At 44.2% G+C, this 19250-nt stretch overlaps 1 protein-coding gene across 1 annotated transcript in view; it reads right to left on the bottom strand.

The window, feature by feature from the left end:
* Nucleotides 1–19250, bottom strand: part of FNDC3B (fibronectin type III domain containing 3B) — a 213868-nt gene that overhangs the window by 40579 nt on the left and 154039 nt on the right. Inside the window, exons 12-21 of the mRNA XM_063338682.1 lie at nucleotides 17878–18002; nucleotides 15086–15260; nucleotides 14449–14535; nucleotides 11669–11807; nucleotides 11013–11084; nucleotides 10366–10484; nucleotides 9441–9546; nucleotides 7318–7490; nucleotides 5002–5115; nucleotides 2278–2427 (exon numbers count right to left, since the gene is read on the bottom strand). Coding sequence (XP_063194752.1) covers nucleotides 2278–2427; nucleotides 5002–5115; nucleotides 7318–7490; nucleotides 9441–9546; nucleotides 10366–10484; nucleotides 11013–11084; nucleotides 11669–11807; nucleotides 14449–14535; nucleotides 15086–15260; nucleotides 17878–18002 — 1260 coding nt within the window. The remainder of the gene's footprint in view (nucleotides 1–2277; nucleotides 2428–5001; nucleotides 5116–7317; nucleotides 7491–9440; nucleotides 9547–10365; nucleotides 10485–11012; nucleotides 11085–11668; nucleotides 11808–14448; nucleotides 14536–15085; nucleotides 15261–17877; nucleotides 18003–19250) is intronic.

Genomic DNA, 19250 nt, shown 5'->3' with positions numbered 1-19250 from the left:
CAACAGATCGCAATTAATTAGAAAAGCTGGGTTTACAATGCTGCCACGAGGACTATGATGGCAGGGAAAGGACACGTCAAACAATTTGTGATTTCTTATCTACGCTTAACTGTAGCGAATAACTTATTTCTGTTGCGCACAACACAAACACAAAGCCGCGTTTCTGTTTTTCCAGGAGGCATTTTGTTCCATTGAAGAAAGAGATAATAAAGTTAGATTTGTCAGCCTTTAAAAAGCCCTTCAAAACAAATCCTGCTCCAGGGACATCTTCTATTTAGTGAAACGCTCCTAGAGCTGTTAGAAGTGAGCCTTGTTTTGTGGTCTGACAATGAAATTATTTGTCTTGCCTCTAAACCAGTGTTTGGCAATCTCTGTCTTGCTCCAAGCAATTTATTTTTAGCGGTGCTTTTAGCTGCGTTATTGGACAATCTCATCATCATAACTGATGGGAATTTCATTCTTCGCTTCCTAGATACCTCCCCCCTTCCAAAATGACACAATATTTCCCTTTGCAAAAGCCACAATTGTTTTCAGGAATATTCATTACAGGGCAAAAAAGTTGAGCAACAGTAAAGACAAATCGTGTGCCCTGCAGTTATATACGCCCGATTCCTCAATTCTCTCTTTTTATTGAGTTACTGTAGATTGAGATAGCAATACTGTGTGTTTATTAGAAGGCAGAGTAAATGTGGTTTGGGCAATCTTTATTTTTAAAAAGTAAAAGAAAGATTTTTCTGTTAAAGCTGCTAACAGATAAGAAAAATAGCTATTATTCTCTCCTTTTTATTTTAAAAAAACCCTAAAATTTCTGAAACTATTTAACTTTCCTTCTTCGTCTGCTAGAGATACTCAGTTTTTTTTTTTTTTTTGGTAATTGTTTAAATGTTCCAGTGTATCTTATAAAAAAAAGTCTTCTCCATGTAATACACAGACCAGATCTACAGGATGAAGCCCTCTAGAACACGGGGGTCACGGAGGGACTTCAATAAAATGTCTTAGCGCTGCTGCGCCATTTCATTTAACTTCTGCCTACGAATTAAATTATATTGGCTGTGTTAAAACCTGAGCAGATTTGTGCGACGCTTTCGCGGCAGGTAGTTTAGAATGAACGCCCACTTGAAATCAAGGATGCCACCCAGCTGGCTCTTTCCATTTTTAAGACGAAGATCTCCTCTTAGCGCTCTTTTCCGCTTGCCTCACCCATCGGTGCCGGAGCGAGGTATGACCCACTCACAAAACCCAGCTGAGTGTACTTAAGAGGTGTGGGGCCCTGGCTCCTTGGCTGCCGGCCAGCTGCTCGAAAGCTACTCCGTAAAAAAAAAAAAATAATTTAAAAAAAAAATGCAACGTTTAAAAAAGAAAAAGGAAGAAGGAAATACTTGACAGAAGCATGTTGTCCCTGATCAAAGAAACAAGCCCGGGTGGTCCCACACGTTGCCAGCTGGGTGGGTACGTGAACTTTTCGGTTGGGTTACGGGTGGGATTCTGTCTTCGCATACAAATAAATCTTGCGGAAGAGTATTTTGGGCAAAAATATTTTTACTTCACTCCCACTGACTTTGCTTTCCACTTATTTTTCAGTGGACATCAAGGAGAAAAAGTGCTGTATTGTTATTTTCATATATACGAAATATATATGTTAACTGACACTTTTTACTGAAAATAAAAGGAAAGAAAGAGATCAGAGAAAAAGAAATCATATGGAGACTATATAGGAGATCCAATCCTACAAATGTGAGAGACAAAAGGTAAAGATGAGAACTGACTTTCTGGCCCCTACCATCTCCTACGAACACAATCTACTACTCAGCTGGTTTGCTTTATTTGATAAGTGAAACAGATGTTGGAGTTCATTATTTAAGCTTGGGGAATCTTCACCATCCAGTTGGGAGGTAGATGTTGTTTACATCTCATTACCAAGAAAAAAAATAAACTTTTTTTTAAAATTGTCTAGAACATTATCATTTTGGTTTAGGATCAGAGGGCAAGGTGGCTCTTTAAATAAATAAACTGAAAATAAGCCACATGAGACATAAGAGCAATTTTTGAGAGCTAAAAGTTATACCCACCCCCCTGTTTATCCCTTTGAATCGTGCAGAATCTAAACTCTTCAGTTATACAGCAACAGCCTGCATCATTTAAAATAAATGTATAAATTCCTTCTGACTTACAGAGCACGTAACTTCACAGCGGCTAATGATAGCACTAAAAACACAGTGGAAGGAAACTGTTCACACGGCGGATTGCAAGGCATGCGGAAATTCCCAAGTCCCATACCTGTAGCCTACAGCAGTACTGCGCTGCCGCTGACAATTGGCTTATTTCAAAACAGGTGTCTGTGCCGTTATACACAACTTGTAGAGATGCCTCGTCTTCTCCCCACTCCAATCTGTATTCAGAGATGTCAGCACCAGAACATTCGGGACTCTGCAACACAAATATTTATGCGGTTCAATTCGGGAACGAGCATTTGAGATCTTCGCGTTTCACTGGGAGTACTGGAATAAAGTACATGGCGGGGGCGGGGGGGAATCCAACATTCCTCGTTTTTAAATTAATACACCATTACTGCTGCAAATGGAAATGCACTGAATTAGTGTTCCCTAATGGGTTACTGAAACAGGCCAATTCTGCACAAAAATTACCTGATAGAAATTCAGAGAAACGAGAAAGTGTACACAGCTCCTTTGCTTTTCATCAGGACACTCAGGAATAAATTGTCTCTCCACTGGCCTGGCAGAAGCACAACCATGAAGATGATAAAAAAAAAAAAAAAAGCATCGGTCCAGCCTGGTCTAGTTGAGCGATAAAAACACAGCCCTGGAAGAGCCGGCCCCGAGCACTTACTCGTGTTACTGGGAAAAGAACAACCTCAACGAATGAGGAGCTCATCCGGGGTTTTCAGTGGAAGTCAGCCATCAAGCTAATGGTCCCAGTATGGGACATGGGAGTGCTGCCCTGGGTATGTTAACGTCCGCAAAAAGACTCCTACGGGATCCATATGTCCTCAGCAATCCTTTATAGAATCACAGAATGGTTTGGGTTGGAAGGGACCTTAAGGACCATCCAGTGCCACCCCCTGCCCTGGGCAGGGACACCTCCCACCAGCCCAGGTTGCTCCAAGCCCCGTCCAACCTGGCCTTGAACCCCTCCAGGGATGGGGCAGCCACAGCTTCTCTGGGCAACCTGGGCCAGGGGCTCACCACCCTCACAGTAAAAAAAATTTCTTCCTAATATCTGATCTAAATCTCCCCTCTTCCAGTTTAAAATCGTTTCCCCTCGTCCTATCACTACAAGCCCTTGTAAAAAGTCCCTCCCCATCTCTCCTGGAGCCCCTTTAGGGACTGGAAGGGGCTCTAAGGTCTCCCCGGAGCCTTCTCTTCTCCAGGCTGAACACCCCCAACTCTCTCAGCCTGTCCTCACAGCAGAGGGGCTCCAGGTGCTTATCACCCTGAAGTCCGCGGGAACCATAGAATAAATACGTGAATTTGCTGGGGCAGAGCGTAACGGCACTGTTCCCAAACCAAAATATATTGTGTTTTTCCCAGAACTACCGAGAGCTGTTCTGTGTGGACCAAAGCAGCTGGGGGAATCGCTGCTCTACGTGCAGAAGTGTCGTCTAGGATATGGCAAAGACTTTGTGATCACGGCGCGCAAGGTGTTAACTCCCAGTAAAGGGATCCGGAGCATCGCAGCACGCCAGTGACCGACCTCCCCGCACCTGCGCGCCGGCTCCTCCAGCTCTGCCCCTCAGCTTTCGCAGCAGCATGCGGAACCGCTAAGCCAAAGTTTGCAAACAACGCGTAAACACGGCATGGTAGGCACCACCGTGTGCTCTACAGGCAAAAAAACGCCACAGTCCTCTGCTGGTTTTCCTTCATGTTTTTGTCAGCCAAAAAATGATAGGAGTCTTTAAGAAAACATAACCACTGCCAACCACATTACTCCTTCCACGGCTTCGTTTTTTAGTTAGAATAAACAAATATATCCTGCATATAAATACGGAGCCTTCCAGAAATGCTGCCGTATTCGCTCTTGGCTGGGGAGAGCAAATGCCTGTCCATACACTCATTTAAAAGCTAACATTAAAACGTTTAGCGCGACTTCTAGCTTAGCATCCCAAAATGCCGCAAGAAATATTAACAAATACTGCACCAAAACCACCTGTTTCATTATAAAATTAACTTCCGATTACGTTTGTTATCTAGATCTGTTGCCAGCACAATCAATGTGAGCACCTCGTGAACATCAATAACGTCTTTCTCAACAGGGACATCCCTTCGTGGGGGGAGCCGACAGATGCAGGGCTGGAACGGCCGCGAGGTTTTCAAAGAAAGTCCATGGCAGAATTACAGCCCCACCGCTCCATATCACCGCCTTATTTATAACATCCTTTCCTTTCTGCCTTAATTACGTAATTTTTTTTTTTCTTCTAATGACACCAGTCAGCCCCTCAGCATCTCAGCGAAGAATTGTTTTGAGAGTCCGGTGTCTAAGATCCCGGAGAATGGAGAAGGAATGCACACAAACTAAAATAAAAGTAAATATTTGGGGAAGAGACAAACAATTTTTGAGGGGAAGAACCCGACGTTGTAAGCAGTCGTGCAGAGGTTATTTCATATCAGAGACTCCAGCTTCAGCCAAAAATCAAATATTTGCCTTCACGATTCCACCCCAGGACGCTCTAACACGCTAAAAGCCTGCAGAGAGCACTTCTGAGCGAGCAGCGCTCTGTCACCCAACGCCAGCGTAGGAGGTCTCGCATCTGAATCCTGGCCCGGGTGACCCACCATCAACTTTATGCAATTCTTTGAAGAGGAAAGTAGAGAAGATGATTTTTTTCTGCAACAGAAGACTTTCCACAGATGGTTTTCTTCCACAAAATAAATGTAATTCTAAAGCGGTGAAGAGCTCTCAAGATGGCTTTCGAGTTTTGCGGTGACCACGTTAGTTTGGGTAAGAGTTAAGACGGAAATGAAACGGTGGGGACAGCTGACTTACCTCCCAGCTCACAAGCACCCGCGCGTCGGAGAGGAAGGAGAGGGAAGGTGCTCTGCACTGCCCGGGCGGTCCCGCTGCCGTGGTCACTTCTGTAGCTTCCGAATACGGCCCGTACTAGGGGAACAAGGTGTCTGGGTGTTAATATCTACGCCTCCACCCACCTCGCGTTCCTCACAGGCTTTCCAAGAACAGCACGCCAACTTTTTCAGTGCAATGAACTGTCTCAAAGACAGACTTCCATCACTCGGCACCGAATATCAGAGTTCTGCGCGAGACCACGTAAATTATTGCCAAGTTAAAATGCCAGGTAAGCTCGGGTATGAGCAGACGGCACGTACACCCTCCTGCGCGGCCGTGAGCGCCCGTGAAAGCACAAACCACCTCCAATTTACCCAAAAGTGAGAACGTTCACTCAGCAACGGAGTCAGTGAGCAACAGTTTGTGTCCCTCTACCTTACCTTAAAGTAAAGCATTCACATCTGTGCCACAGCCCGGCATAACTCACGGATATAAGGAGGAGCACAGCAACAGTAAAGCACATATTGGAGTCCAAATCCAGCTTGTTTTATATAAAATGCCTGCCACGTTAATTATAAGCGTGGGATGGAGCCCAGCCTGGGTTCAACGTGCCGGGGCACGCTGCACACACGCCGTGCCAGGCTTCGCTCCACGGGCAGCTGAGCCAACCGCTCACGCAACTTCCGAGCCCTCGGTAGGAGAATAATTTAAAGGCACATTAGGAAAAGACAAGAACAAATTTCGAGAGTCTGAAAAACCGGCTTCAGCCAGCAGCGCGAGGGCAGGAGAGCAATAACGGGGGAAAAAGCCTTTCTGAGGCCACTTGAGCGGGATAATGAAGTTTGTTCAGTACAACCCCAAGCTAATTAGAAATCATTCTCCAGAACAAAGGAACTTCGCTGGAAGCAATTAGAGGAAAAACACTGATATTTACTTATTTTGGAATGCAATACCAGCAAGTATGGGGGGGAAAAAAAAAAAAAAAAAAAAGAGCCACTCCAAAGGCTGAACGCCACTGAAATGAAGCAGCCCAGGAAACCCCTCAACAGACGTGTGTCAGTCTCTGAGCTATGGAGAAAGGCTAACGCCGATCGCTTTGTCCGAATTACAAAGAACGCACCCTTCAAACAGTCTCATTTATTGACTTCTGCTGTTTTCTTTACCTAACGGGAGGAAGAAAGGCGTTTGCATCTGGTGAAGAACACCTCCCCATTTTGCATCTGGTGAAAAAAAAAAAAAACAAAAACAAAACAAGCAAACCAAACCTGGCCCCCTCATTTAACAACGGTGGGACTAGAAGCGCTTTGCAATTTTAAACACTGTTTCGCCAAAAAAAAGAAGAAAAAAGAAAAAAGAGAGGGGGGAAAAAAAAAAAAAGACAAGGTATCATATATCCAAAGCTACCATGTAGGCAACTGCTTTCATTCCAGCAAGCAAATCCAGTCTCTCCACGTGTATTTAACTGATTTTTCACAAAAATAAAATAGTGGATATTTTAAAGACAAAACAGCTCAACAGACTCACATATTTTTCTAATACCTGAGTTAAGTTTTACGGGAACTTCTCCCTGTGAGTAACTTTAAACCTTCACGTTATGTTTGTCATCAAGATTTCCTGGGAACAAACACATCAATATTCACCTACTGTTGCTGGGACTGCCTTTATTAAAAAAAAAGAAAAAAAAAAACAAACAAAAAACTTGGAAAGGGGCAAGTAGAAACAACCCAAAGCTCACAGAATCAACAGGATCTTTCAGCAGATCTCCGGGACATCAGATAGAATTTCTGATGTATTTGGGAAGGCACGTCTTCCAAGGAAATCTTATAATAAAAAAAAAATAATCATCAAATCTGTAAAGCATGGGTTTTTTTTCAAATTTAAACAAAAAAAATCATTAAGAATGCAAGCTCATCAAAATATATCAGTACCTGAGTGAAATTTCAGTAACTGTTTTTGCATAGTTTTAAAACAAAAAGAACACGTGCGGTGGAAGGGGAATAAAGCGATTCCTCCTTGGAAGCAGGTAGGACTCTTAGCAGGGATTCTGCACATTTTGGTGCAGCTGATGTTGTCCAGTTCAATCACCTCAGTCCCTGAAATCCCCTTCCAAAAAGAGTACCAGATTCAAAACTGCAAGCTCTTCCTCCAAAGCTCCTTTAAACATTTCTCACTTTTGCCCATCTCCACCTTTCCGAGCACCGGCACTATCACAACCCGCTCTGCAGAAGGGCCCGTCCTGGGCACGGCACCACCTCCACGGAGACGAAGCCAGAACGCTCCCCGGCCCGCGGCACGTACCCCCCCGTCGTTCAAAGCTCGCACTCGGAACCGATACGTGGCTCCAGGAAGAAGGTTGCCGACGGTGCACTCCAGATCAGGCCCATGATACACTTCAGAAACAACTTCTTCGGGTTCTGTCATTTCCACGCTGTACTCCGAGACGGGACAGCCACTTTCTGATGGAGGCACATCTATAAAGAAATCATACAATTCATTAATAACGTAAGGAACAAATGCCAGGAAGATTAATTTTTTGCTTCACATACCACAGATATATGTATACATATACACCCACAGGCACAATCAGCAACGATTCAGCCTGGAGAAGAGAAGGCTCCGGGGAGACCTTAGAGCCCCTTCCAGTCCCTAAAGGGGCTACAGGAGAGATGGGGAGGGACTCTGGATCAGGGAGGGGAGCCACAGGATGAGGGGGAACGGTCTTAAACTGAAAGAGGGGAGATTTAGATGAGATATGAGGAAGAAATTCTTTGGTGTGAGGGTGGTGAGCCCCTGGCCCAGGTTGCCCAGAGAAGCTGTGGCTGCCCCATCCCTGGAGGGGTTCAAGGCCAGGCTGGACGGGGCTTGGAGCAACCTGGGCTGGTGGGAGGTGTCCCTGCCCAGGGCAGGGGGTGGCACTGGGTGGGCTTTAAGGTCCCTTCTATCCCAAACCATTCCATGATTTTCCTCTTCAATAGATGCCTTACCTTCAATACCTCACCCATGTACATAACTGACATTTATAAAGCAAATAAATACCATAAGGTACAGTCTTCCAGGAAACAACATGGTATATTGGATGCAAGGGTGAATTTTTATACTGGTTTTGAGATCTATTTGTCAGTTAGAAGTGGTACTGCCCTTAGCCCTAAACCTTCCCCAGGTCAGACCGTCACACGCGAGAGCAGCAGCTCCCCCAGGGCAATAATCTTTCACCCTGGGAAGTTGCGTTTGATGCCAGGAGGTGCCCAGCTACTTTTTAAGCAGGAGACAGCAGCTACCATCCTCTCCTGAGGAAGAAAAAAAGCTTCTTGGTTTATTTCCCCCAGTATTAAAGGTGGTGTCACGTGCAAAAAAAAAATTGGTCAGTGAGGGGGGAGAGAGAAAAGGTACAGAAAGCCGCACGAAGACTGGGACCGGGGCTGAATACGCTCTTTCTGGGGCAGAGAGAAATGAGGAGGCACACGGCGGCTGGCTACGGTTGGACACAGGCTGAGGTGGGTCATGTACTCTCCAAAGCTACTACTTATACATGGGATTTCTGGCAAAGCCTCATTAACACCCAATAAAAATACACACAACTGCCCTCCTCCAACGTTATTAGTCACACCGCTAATATTTATGAGATTCCGCATCTCTGTACGACGATCGAAACCCTGCGCTTCACTTGGAACAACAACTTTTTGGGAAACTGAATTTGTCGTCTGTGCCTGTATCTGTTTTATTCTGGGCACCTTTTTCCCCATGAAAACAACATATTTGATAATATTTACATGCTGTATGTACAAGCCTGTGCCACAGAATCAACCCGTCTGGGGTTCTGTAAAGCAGTGCTCCGCTGTAACGTACAGTCTTCCACAAACAACATGGTATCTTGGATGCAGTACTGGCTTTGAGATGTATTTGTCAGTTAGAAATGGTACTGCTCTAGAATCTTCCTTAATGAATGACACCACAAAGACTTTTGGATGCCGCAAGATTATCGTAGTAAAGAAAAAAAATCTCTCGGATATTGGCATGTACCTTGTATTCTGAAAAAGGTGCATTTTTGGACAGTTTAGTGTCATGTCCACGGTCCACGTCCTTTGCAAAATTACAGGTGTCCAACAGATTGTGCGTGTTAGGCTGTGCAGCGGGGTTTAAATGCCAGCCAAAACGCTCAGTGAGTTCTAACTCTAATTTCTGAGAGGAGTCTTATATTAGAAGCACCAAACGCTTCTGCTAAGGCAATACTGCAGAGGAATAAAAAAGATCCTGCATCACGTGGTGTTTTTGTGGTAAAAGGGTGGATGTTCTAATACAGCTGATAGCTTCTAGTCCTGAGATGGAGACAGGTCCTAACTAACACTGAGGGGGGGAGCACAGTTTAGCAACTAGTCATGAAGATAAACGCCATTCGGTAGCGCCCTGCTCCACTGGCTTACCCCATTGCAGCTGGATTTCTTTGTGCTTCGGCTTCCCCAAAACTCTCGGTGGCCGGCAGTGACCCGGTGCAACGCTCAGCGTACGGACAGGTAAACTTTCAGAACACTGGAAGAGAAGAGGAGCCGACGTTAGCTCTCCATCACCGCCCACAAAGCGAGGCACGGCTAGAAAGTGCCACAAGAAATTGTTTTCTGCAACCAACACTTAATAAAAATCAAAATAAACGATAAAGAATGGGAGATGCTATTAAGCATGTTACTTACCAATGCAATTAAAAGTTCTCTCATTAGCATACCCAAAACTGTAGCACAGGAAATGCTGATTGCTAATTTTGAGGGGCTTTTTATTTTCATTTGCCTTGTTTTTAAAATAATATCAAGGCCTAAAGTACTCGATTATTTAAAAAAAAATAATTGAAGTAGGAGAAGTAAAAGCGTAGGTACTGAAATGATTTTAAATCAAAGAAGGGAATGACAAGAATCAGTGGCTGGAAAAAGGAAGCCAAAAATTCAAAGAATTCAGGCACGTGAAAGGTAATTAATTGTTACAACAAACTACTCCTACTGCACCTTCGCTCACCAGCCTCGGTCACTACAGGCTCATGTACATGAGAGTCCGTGGCCCTTCTCGAGCAAGGGGCCAGAGCAGACAAACACAATGGTCTTCTCTAGTGTAAGTATAAATACCTACAGATTGGTTTTCAGGAAACAAAATCTCACTAAATTACAATTTCCCTGAAAAAGCCCTATCGGGTACACACAGAAGTCTTCCAAAATTCAGCAACTCGCGACATAAGATTAGCTGCGATCGGCGTAGCTTTACTGCGCCACAGGAAAAATACCCGCCTTCTTTTGGCAGCAGAAATAGCAGATAAATCTCTGAAAAATATAAACCCGGCAGTCCTTGTTGTTAAATAACACTCACCTGACTGTGTCCGCCAGTGCTGATACAGCAGGCCCGGAGTTTATACAAAGTGCCTGGTTTCAAGTGAGTACAGGTATATTCTGTAGCCGATCCACTATATGCCACTTCCCATTGATTTGCTAAAAAATGAGATGTAGCCGAGTTTAGAGAAGTAGAATGCAACAAGTTTACTAGGGGCTAGGAGGAAAGAAAATCCTTAATGATGTATTTCAGGTGAGTTGTTAATATTATTGAATATTATTAGTATTATAATAATGGTATTATAATAATACTAATAATAGTATTATATTATAATATTAGTCGTGAATATTATTCCTGCTTAAAGAAATACATAGACACATATACGAATACATAGACTTACAAATATAACTATTTCTAAAACGTATTAAAAATATAAAATGAAACAGTGCGTTCAGCCATATAACCTAAAATTCCACCAGTATTAGAGAAAAAGAGCATACTTTAAAAAGAAAACACAACGAAAACTCACCCAAACCCAACCCAAACCCTCCCAGGAACTCTGCAAGTACGTAAGTGGGTTGCAATTGTACGTACAGCATTAGTGCATTAATGATAATAACAATAATAGCCCAAAGGGTCGGTACTTCTTTATAGCAGCCGTAACGGACACCTTGTTTCAAGTTTACCTTCCGGACTTCCTTGAGAAATCTCTAATAGATACTTCAGGATTTCCGAACCACCATTATCCTGTGGAGGATCTGCAAAAATAAGGCAAGTTGTCAGTAAATCAAGGTGAGGAGTGAAATGCTGAGATTACAGAACCTGATTCTGATTCCGCTCCTTCTCCTCCACAAGCTCCCCCGCGCTAACCACCCCCTGGAATTTACTGCAGAAGCGGGGAGCAGGCGTTAGCTTTCAGCACGAGTCAGAATAAGGCAGCCGGGAAATGATGCTACAAACAAAACGCGTGGCAAAAGCATTGAAAGAGATGCAGCGCGGAGCCTCGCCCCATCGATAAAGGAAGCAGCTGGAATGACGGACGGGAAATGGAAGGTGAAAAGCCCGAAGATGCACTTGAGTGCAAATTAGACAATGAAGAGAAGCAACATTTTCGATTCTGAAAACATAAGTGCCTCCACACATCTTTTAAAATATTTTAAAAAAAATTAAGCTGTCAAGCCCTCCAAACACGTTCAACTTTGGACTGAGAAGTAGCGTGAAAAAAAAACCAAAACAAACAAACAAACAAAAAAAATCTAAGTTCTAATACACATTTACGTAATTTGATTTGAGTTTATTGTGACCCAAAAAAGCTCTGCTGTGACAAACCGCGGCGGCTTACCCCATTTCACACTAAAGCCGTGAGATGTTATTGGCCCCTTAATAACGGGTCTGGTGGGAGGTCCTGGCCTGTCCGGGCTCGTCGTACAGACCAGCACTTCGCTGGGAGAACTCTTTCCTTCCACGTTAGAAGCAAACAGCTGAAACAAAACCACAACAAGTTTAGCGTTGTTCACTCCAACTGCTTTTCCTGACGGTTCTGCGTGAGACTTCTTTTAGTCGTTGCACAAATATCGTTAAACCGGAAAGAACGTCACATCCCAACAAAGCGTGAGGGATTCTAATAACAGATATTAGATTGTTTCTTTACAAACCACATTGACTCTTCCCCTCCCTCCACTAGCAATAGATCATGACACGTTTAAGACAAGAGCGCTGCCGGTTTTCCCTTTAAAAAAAGAAATTCACATGGCAACTTGCAGTTATTTACTCATAAAAGATGAAAACGATGACAACAGCTATGCTATTTTTGTTTTGGAGGTATTTCAAACGGCTATTTAAAACGAATTAATTCAGAGCATCAGTAATCACACAATTAAAAGCTTAAGCAGTATGAAATGCAAAAGAAGAAATGCATCGTCTACAGCCGCTGAAACGAGCGGGATGCGCACAAAATAAACTTTCTCAGCCAAATCCTTGGTCTCCACTCAAGAAAGCCTTCTGCTGACCTGGGGGAGAAGGTTGCTAAGCTGAGAGAAGACGTGAGGACCTGGCCAGGAGACTGAGCAGATCAGGACCGTGCAAGAAACCCCGAACGGTCCAATGTTTCGTGGCTGCTGAGAGCTGTATTACCTCACGCTAGCCTCTGGGACAGAGGTCTGCTGCCAGAGAAGTGAGTAATAAAATATGTATTATAATTGCTAATTGTAAATATAAGCTAGCAGGAACTTTTCCACTTGGGAAGCTCTGTTATTCTCGGGAGCACTCATTTCTATCCTCTCTTCTAACACAGGCGTCTGAGGAAAACAATTTGTACTTTTTAAGGCCAAAAAAGTAATCTGAGGTCCTCTAGCTCATACGCTTGCTTTAAACAAGTCACTAAAGCCAGTATCAACTCCTGTGTATCATCTCTTGGTTCTTCTCTGACTGTCCTTCCATTTAAGACACCTTGCCATGAACACCAGATACACGGGCTCGACAAATACCCCAGTAACAGCTCTAGGGGGTCAGTGTGAGCTACAAATGTCATGCAACATTTATAAATCAGAGAATCATGGAATGGTTTGGGTTGGAAGGGACCTTAAAAGATCACCTAGTTCCACCCCCCTGCCCTGGGCAGGGACACCTCCCACCAGCCCAGGTTGCTCCAAGCCCCGTCCAGCCTGGCCTTGAACCCCTCCAGGGATGGGGCAGCCACAGCTTCTCTGGGCAACCTGGGCCAGGGACTCACCACCCTCACACCAAAGAATTTCTTCCTGATATCTCATCTAAATCTCCCCTCTTTCAGTTCAAAACCGTTACCCTGTGTCCTATCATTACACTCCCTGATCCAGAGTCCCCTCCCATCCTTCCTGGAGCCCCTTTAGAGACTGGAAGGGGCTCTAAGGTCTCCCCGGAGCCTTCTCTTCTCCACGCTGAACACCCCCAACCCTCTCAGCCTGTCCTCACAGCAGAGGGGCTCCACCCTTCTGACCACCTTCGTGGCTCTTGGCTGGACCCATTCCAACAGGCCCACGTCCTTCTTGTGCCCCTATTTGTACAGCTACAGATTGCACTGGCCTGGCAGGAACTGAAAAGTCATATTAAATTGATTGTTCAAGTAGGGTCTTCAACACTTTTGCAGAGCCACGGCTTCCCCAACCTGGAGTTCCCCATCCTCTCACTAGGAATAAAAAAAATAAAACTTTGTTTGCTTCCAGGCCACTGACAAAATTATGAAATAGCATACACCAGCACTGCTTTTTGTGGAACCTCACTAGAAGCAGCCGCTGGTGATTCCCTTCTACACTGACACGTCAAACGCTTCAGAGAACGAGATTCTGCACCTCGCTGTGTTGTGTTTGGCATCGTTGGCCCTTCTGCGCCAAACTCTCACTCAGTACCAAACAAAGGCCTCTACAACCGCGTATTACACTACCATTGGCACTTTACTTAATCAACCTTTATTTCATCAAAAGCGTTAGCAGGATGTCTCCTCTGTAAGCACGCGTTGTCTGGCATGAATTAAATCCCCCCCCTTGTGCTTGATGGTTTCAGTAGCAGCGAGCTGGATGTCTGAATTGTCCGATTGCAAAAAGAGTTCGGAGCATCTCTTTTGGGGGATCTGTATTTAGGAGCACCCAGAGAGCAGGAGATACCAACACCTGCTAAAAACACAGCTCCAAAGCCAGCCACGTGTACGTTGGAGATGGGAAAATCTTCAATTTCTGCCTGTCGGGCCCCTGAGCTGGGGAAGGAAGCCGTGCTTGCTGGGCTCCTCACAGCGTCCGCTCCATCGTGTAGAAGTGAGGTGGGGTTTGTGACCACGGATCAAGTTTTTGGGGAGCAACGCAGGTGACTACAGCCACCTCAGGCTCTCAGCCACACTTCTACAAGACCGTACCTAACAGTTGACAGCACCAAGAACCATGCCTGTTTCAAAAAGGCTGAGCAATGAGCATCTTCTGTACTAAAAGTAAAAATACAACTTTGGTTTAATCTATTAGGTCTTACTATAAAATAAATTCGTGTTTGATAGCTTGATTTTGCAGGTAGTACTAAAGGTTCCCCACAGTGCCTAGAAAAAAGCCCAAGACAGAAAATAGACAGACAGACAATGATGAGAGAAAAAAAGATTTTTACCCTGAATTTATACTGCGTGCTTCTTCTGAGATTCTTCACAGTACAGGCTTGCTCCTCTCCAGTGTACTTTGGGTGAAACACGCTATCCTAGAAAAACCAAAGCCAAACAAATTCCCGTAACTGAGGAGTCTGAGGAATTGCTCTCTGTATTATAGTCTGTAGCTAGAACACGTTATAGCAAAGGGGCTTTACAGTCAAGTGCTTTTTTTTTTTAATTATTATTATTGCTTTTAACCTGCAAGGTCACAATAATTTCCTTTCTAGGATGATGGTGCAACTGACCTGAATAATATATTTTTGCTGTAAAAATAGGCCCAAAACCAACCGTGACAGTTTAAGACACGTAAGAGAAAGAAGTGGCAGAGGGCAAGCACACCACGCAGGCTGAGCTGGGGAGGGACAAGCTGCCCGAGACCTTACAGACTCCTGTGAAGCTTTGTAAAGGAATCACAGATGACAGCACGGATTTTTAGCTAAGGATTCACAATTCTGCTGCGGAGCAGAACAAACCACACAGCTCCACCCTGCCCAATGCCCAGTACTCCTAAAAACCCCTCCAACCCGCAATCTTCTCGCTGATCTTGAATTAATAAATGAAAACGCAATCTAAGTTACTTTATAGTAACACAGTACTTACGTTATCCTCTTCCTGAATTTCCAGGGTGTAGGAAATCACTTCCTCTGGTGTACATCCTTCCACTTTATTCCACTGCAACGCGATCCACGTCACGCCAGCTCGAACGAGCCTTGGCGCGGAAGGGGTCTGAGGAATGTTACCCGCAGTGTAGCACACCACCTCCTGGCTGTACCCACTGCACAGGGATGGAGAAGGCGAGAGAGGAATATTAAAAAAAAAAAAAAAAAATTAAAACTAAAAACCCCAAACCTCAGTGTATTTAGAGAAATATTTCACGTTTTCAAAAAAACCCACAATGTTTGAGCAACCCGGTCTAGTCCCTGCTCCAGGCAGAGGGGTTGGAACTGGATGATCTTTAAGGTCCCTGAAAACCCAAACCGTTCTATGGTTCTGTATTAAGATTTCCCAGGTAGAAAAGATGAACACCCAGTTAGGAAATGCCAGAACTAAGAACAGAAAAAGAAATGCAGGATTATGCGTGTCCTCACAGTCATTTTTACAGATCTCATCACAGTAATATTGGAAAATATTTGATTGCCTGAAAAATATTAACTTACTATGCACTGTGAGGTAGAGGAAAATCTCATTTAAAAAAAGGGAACTAAAACATTGGAAATAAAGCCTCAAGTTTTCAATTTTGAGATGCAGTTTCACCTTTCAAACTCAAAACACAACTTCTATTCAAGCTCAGCCTCTGGAAGCCACATGCTCCAGCAAATCTAGGCCCACTATTTCAGACCACCCTCCTCCAAAGAAAGAAGGGAAAATTTATCTGGTCATGCTCACACATGCTCTGCATCACGTAGGAGCTGTCTGGTGCAGGCACAGACACCTTCCAACCCTCCAGGCTGCTCCTTTCCAACTTTCCCTGCCCAAAGCTCCTTGCATTTGAAGCTGAGCATAATTCCCACAGCTCAGGTTGGAACCGGAGAGAACATCCATGGCAGAGGAGATCCATGCTCTCATCTTCCCTAAATCCCAGCACGCAATGCCTTGAAACGTATTAGGCAGTTGTGGCAAACAAATACAGGATGAGTTCTCTCAAGATTCCAGGCAGAATATATTGTTTTCAATGGAAATTTGAGAACAAAGTTTAAAATGGACAGATTTTGGTGAATTTTCAGGAGGACAACACCAGAACTCTCAACTGAAGGTAACGTTCTTGCAATTTTCAAATCTCTGTTTCCGAAGTATAAACGTATTTTGTTCCTTAAAGTCACTGCATGAATTTGATACGCACAAGCACCACATCTCCTTTTTCTGAGTCTTTCTCAAAAATAACATATTTCTTGAAATATTCTTGTAGTTAAAAAAATGCACCTATAACTAACACCTGAACAAGACAAAAATGGGAATGACTTCTCAAATGGGAAGTCTGCAAGCATTACAACCAACCAAAATAATTTTGTGACACGAAGTGATAGATGACGTTATCATGTCATAATTTTGAGCGCTGTCTATAAAAATAAGCCGTGTGCTGTTGGTGCTCATCTCATAGATTAACACAGAGCAGCTGACCATAACTATAATTCTTTGTCCACTCCCCACTCAATAGCCTGAGGAAAAAAAAAAAAAGAGAGAGAGAGAACAACAAAAAAGGAGGGAGGGTTGAAGCATGCCCTAAGATAACTTAAAAATCTGGGATCTGGCAAAGAGAAGAGATTCCAAAACTGGGAACTTCGCATAAAACTGGCAGTCCCCTTCCTTTTACACTCAAGTCTCTCTCTCTCTAGTTCAGGTATTATTTCAATAAGGAGGGAATTAATCTTGCAAGAAGTCGGCAAAAGGGACTCCGTGCATACATGGACAGCCCCAGCATATCTCGGAGGGAGAATATAGGAACATGAATAAAGTAATTTTTAAAAGATACGTATTACTAAGAGGTTTGTGTTTTGGAAGAGAGAATAATACAGCAATCTCTCGCAGCAAAACACATCATTATATACCACTAGTGTTTCTTTTTCCGGCCTTCTTGTAATAATGATTAGATCCTGTTTAGGTAAGAAGGACAATAAAGGGCTACAACAAGAGCACGGGATGTTTAGTTGCTTCACAGCTAAACTTTTCCCAGCCTACATTCCTTCTGTGAGCACAGAGCCCCTGCAGCACCATGGCTCTTCGGGCACGCTCATTTTAGCCCAGTGCTCCCTAGGAACTCCCAGAGGATTTCTAATTGCTCATCATCTTCAGCTGAGCGCATCTGTTCACGCGCAAAGAGAAGGAAAACTTGAAACCCGTCTTGCAGGGCAGTTGGGTAGACCTGTCCTCTCTCCCCCACCCCAGCAGCCAGCCCTGCTGAAGAAGGAAGGGACTGTGCTGCTGAGAGAAAAAGAAAAAAAAAAAAAAAAAAAAAAGACAGAAGGGCTTTGCTTTAAACCAGAAATACAAATATATCAAGATTCCTTTCAAAAATCTGTAACTCAACTTCCTCTTGCTTGTTTTTCTTGGTTCACAGAGGTCCCTAGTGGGAATTTTACATAACAGATGTAGTCTTTTTGTATTAGGAATAGACCACAAAACACCATTTAACACCTCAAAAGGAGCCTATCTCCTTAGGTTAGCCTCATCCCCCTGAAGGTGCACAGCGATTCCCTGGGAGCTGAATGATACCACCAGGAAAGGTGCGACTTACTCTAAAGCATTAATAATAGCGCAGATGTCAGATATTTAAATCAAAACCATAAAGGAAACAAGAAAACACACACACATAACCCCAGAAATTCCACTTTATGCTGTCAATTTTTCAACTAACGCTTTTTTCTCGAGAGAGAGAGCACCTTGGGATAACTTACCTAGTACCGATGTCATTCTGAGCTGCTAATCGGAAGGTGTAACCCAAAGCCGGACAAAGCTTAGTCAACTTGCAATGCTTCTGGCTTCCAAAGTAACATTCTCTGAAACCACTGTTCCTCTTTCCCTAGAAAGAGAGCAATCTGTAATCGGATAGCTATGAAACAAAACCACACCGTGCTGATAAAAAAAAAAAAAAAAAAAAAGAGTTGTTAAATGATATTAGAATTAGATGTTTTCACACAGGCACTGCGCAAAGCATGCAAAGAGCACTGACAGCATCGCTACGCTACCGAAAATAATACAGATCAACACCCTCACTCTGCTGTCAGATTCCTCCTCTTTTCAGATTCTTATCATCTTCCCGAGATGCAGCTGCAGTTCGTGTCATTCTGTTTGAAATGCAATTTACCCTACTCACCAACAAACAAGCGTGCAAATTAAGGGTGAAATTCATCTCTGAATCGACCGGGTCACGGGAAAGTTATAACCAGCGTTTCTTGCTGGCGCTACCCGAGCTCTGCACCTCGAATCCCCCATAACCCTGCCTGGTCCTTCGGAAGGACGCCGTATCCCACAAGAGGGCTCTCGCTGCCCGCCAGCCGGCCACCGTCACCGCCAGCCCCGCCACCCGAGAGGGACAAGCCTCCTGTGACCCTCTGCTCAGCCCCGAGCCCTCGAGGGCAAAATAGATCTACGCATCACGGAGAGGTATTTAACACGCCAGGTTCTGTACCCATCCCGTATCTCAGAGCACGCGGCACGTTATGAGCAAAGAGGATTTGCTGGAAAGCGTGCGACTTGGTTAAGAAACCTGGATGCCAGAAGTATGGTTTATGGGAGCTTCACGTCAACGTGACCTGGAGCGATGGTGAGCCCTGACAGCGCCAAGACGGCGCAGCAGCAAGAGAGGGCATCGAGACATGGCAGGGGGGGTTGGAACAAGATGGTCTTTAAGGTCCCTTCCAACACAAACCACTCTATGATTCTCCGAGACCTCAACCTCTCAAGTCCTTCCTCACATACATCAAACGCAAACCAGCATGGCTGAGGGCAGGGACATTCAGAAGCTCTCTCCCTTCCCACCACCTTTAAAAAAAACCCAAAAACCTTTTCAATCCAACCCGCCTTGGTATGCCCAAGGGTAAAACCACAGCTGAGCTTTTCATAGGACAGAGCACCAAGACAATAAAGAATAACCAGCTTCATCGTACACCACACATGGGAAATGGTCACTTTGAAATCTTTCAGGAGAAAGGGCCTGGACTGCTCAATTCTACATAAATAGCATCTATTTGAGCTGTACCAGTTTAAAGGCGTTTCAGTTTCAATACCTGAATACAAAATTAATGGACAATAACATTATAAAGCTCCT

This window comes from Chroicocephalus ridibundus, chromosome 6 (genome assembly GCF_963924245.1).
Source record: "Chroicocephalus ridibundus chromosome 6, bChrRid1.1, whole genome shotgun sequence".
NCBI classification, from domain to species: Eukaryota; Metazoa; Chordata; class Aves; order Charadriiformes; family Laridae; genus Chroicocephalus; species Chroicocephalus ridibundus.
This window is presented reverse-complemented; position numbering and strand designations above follow the sequence as displayed.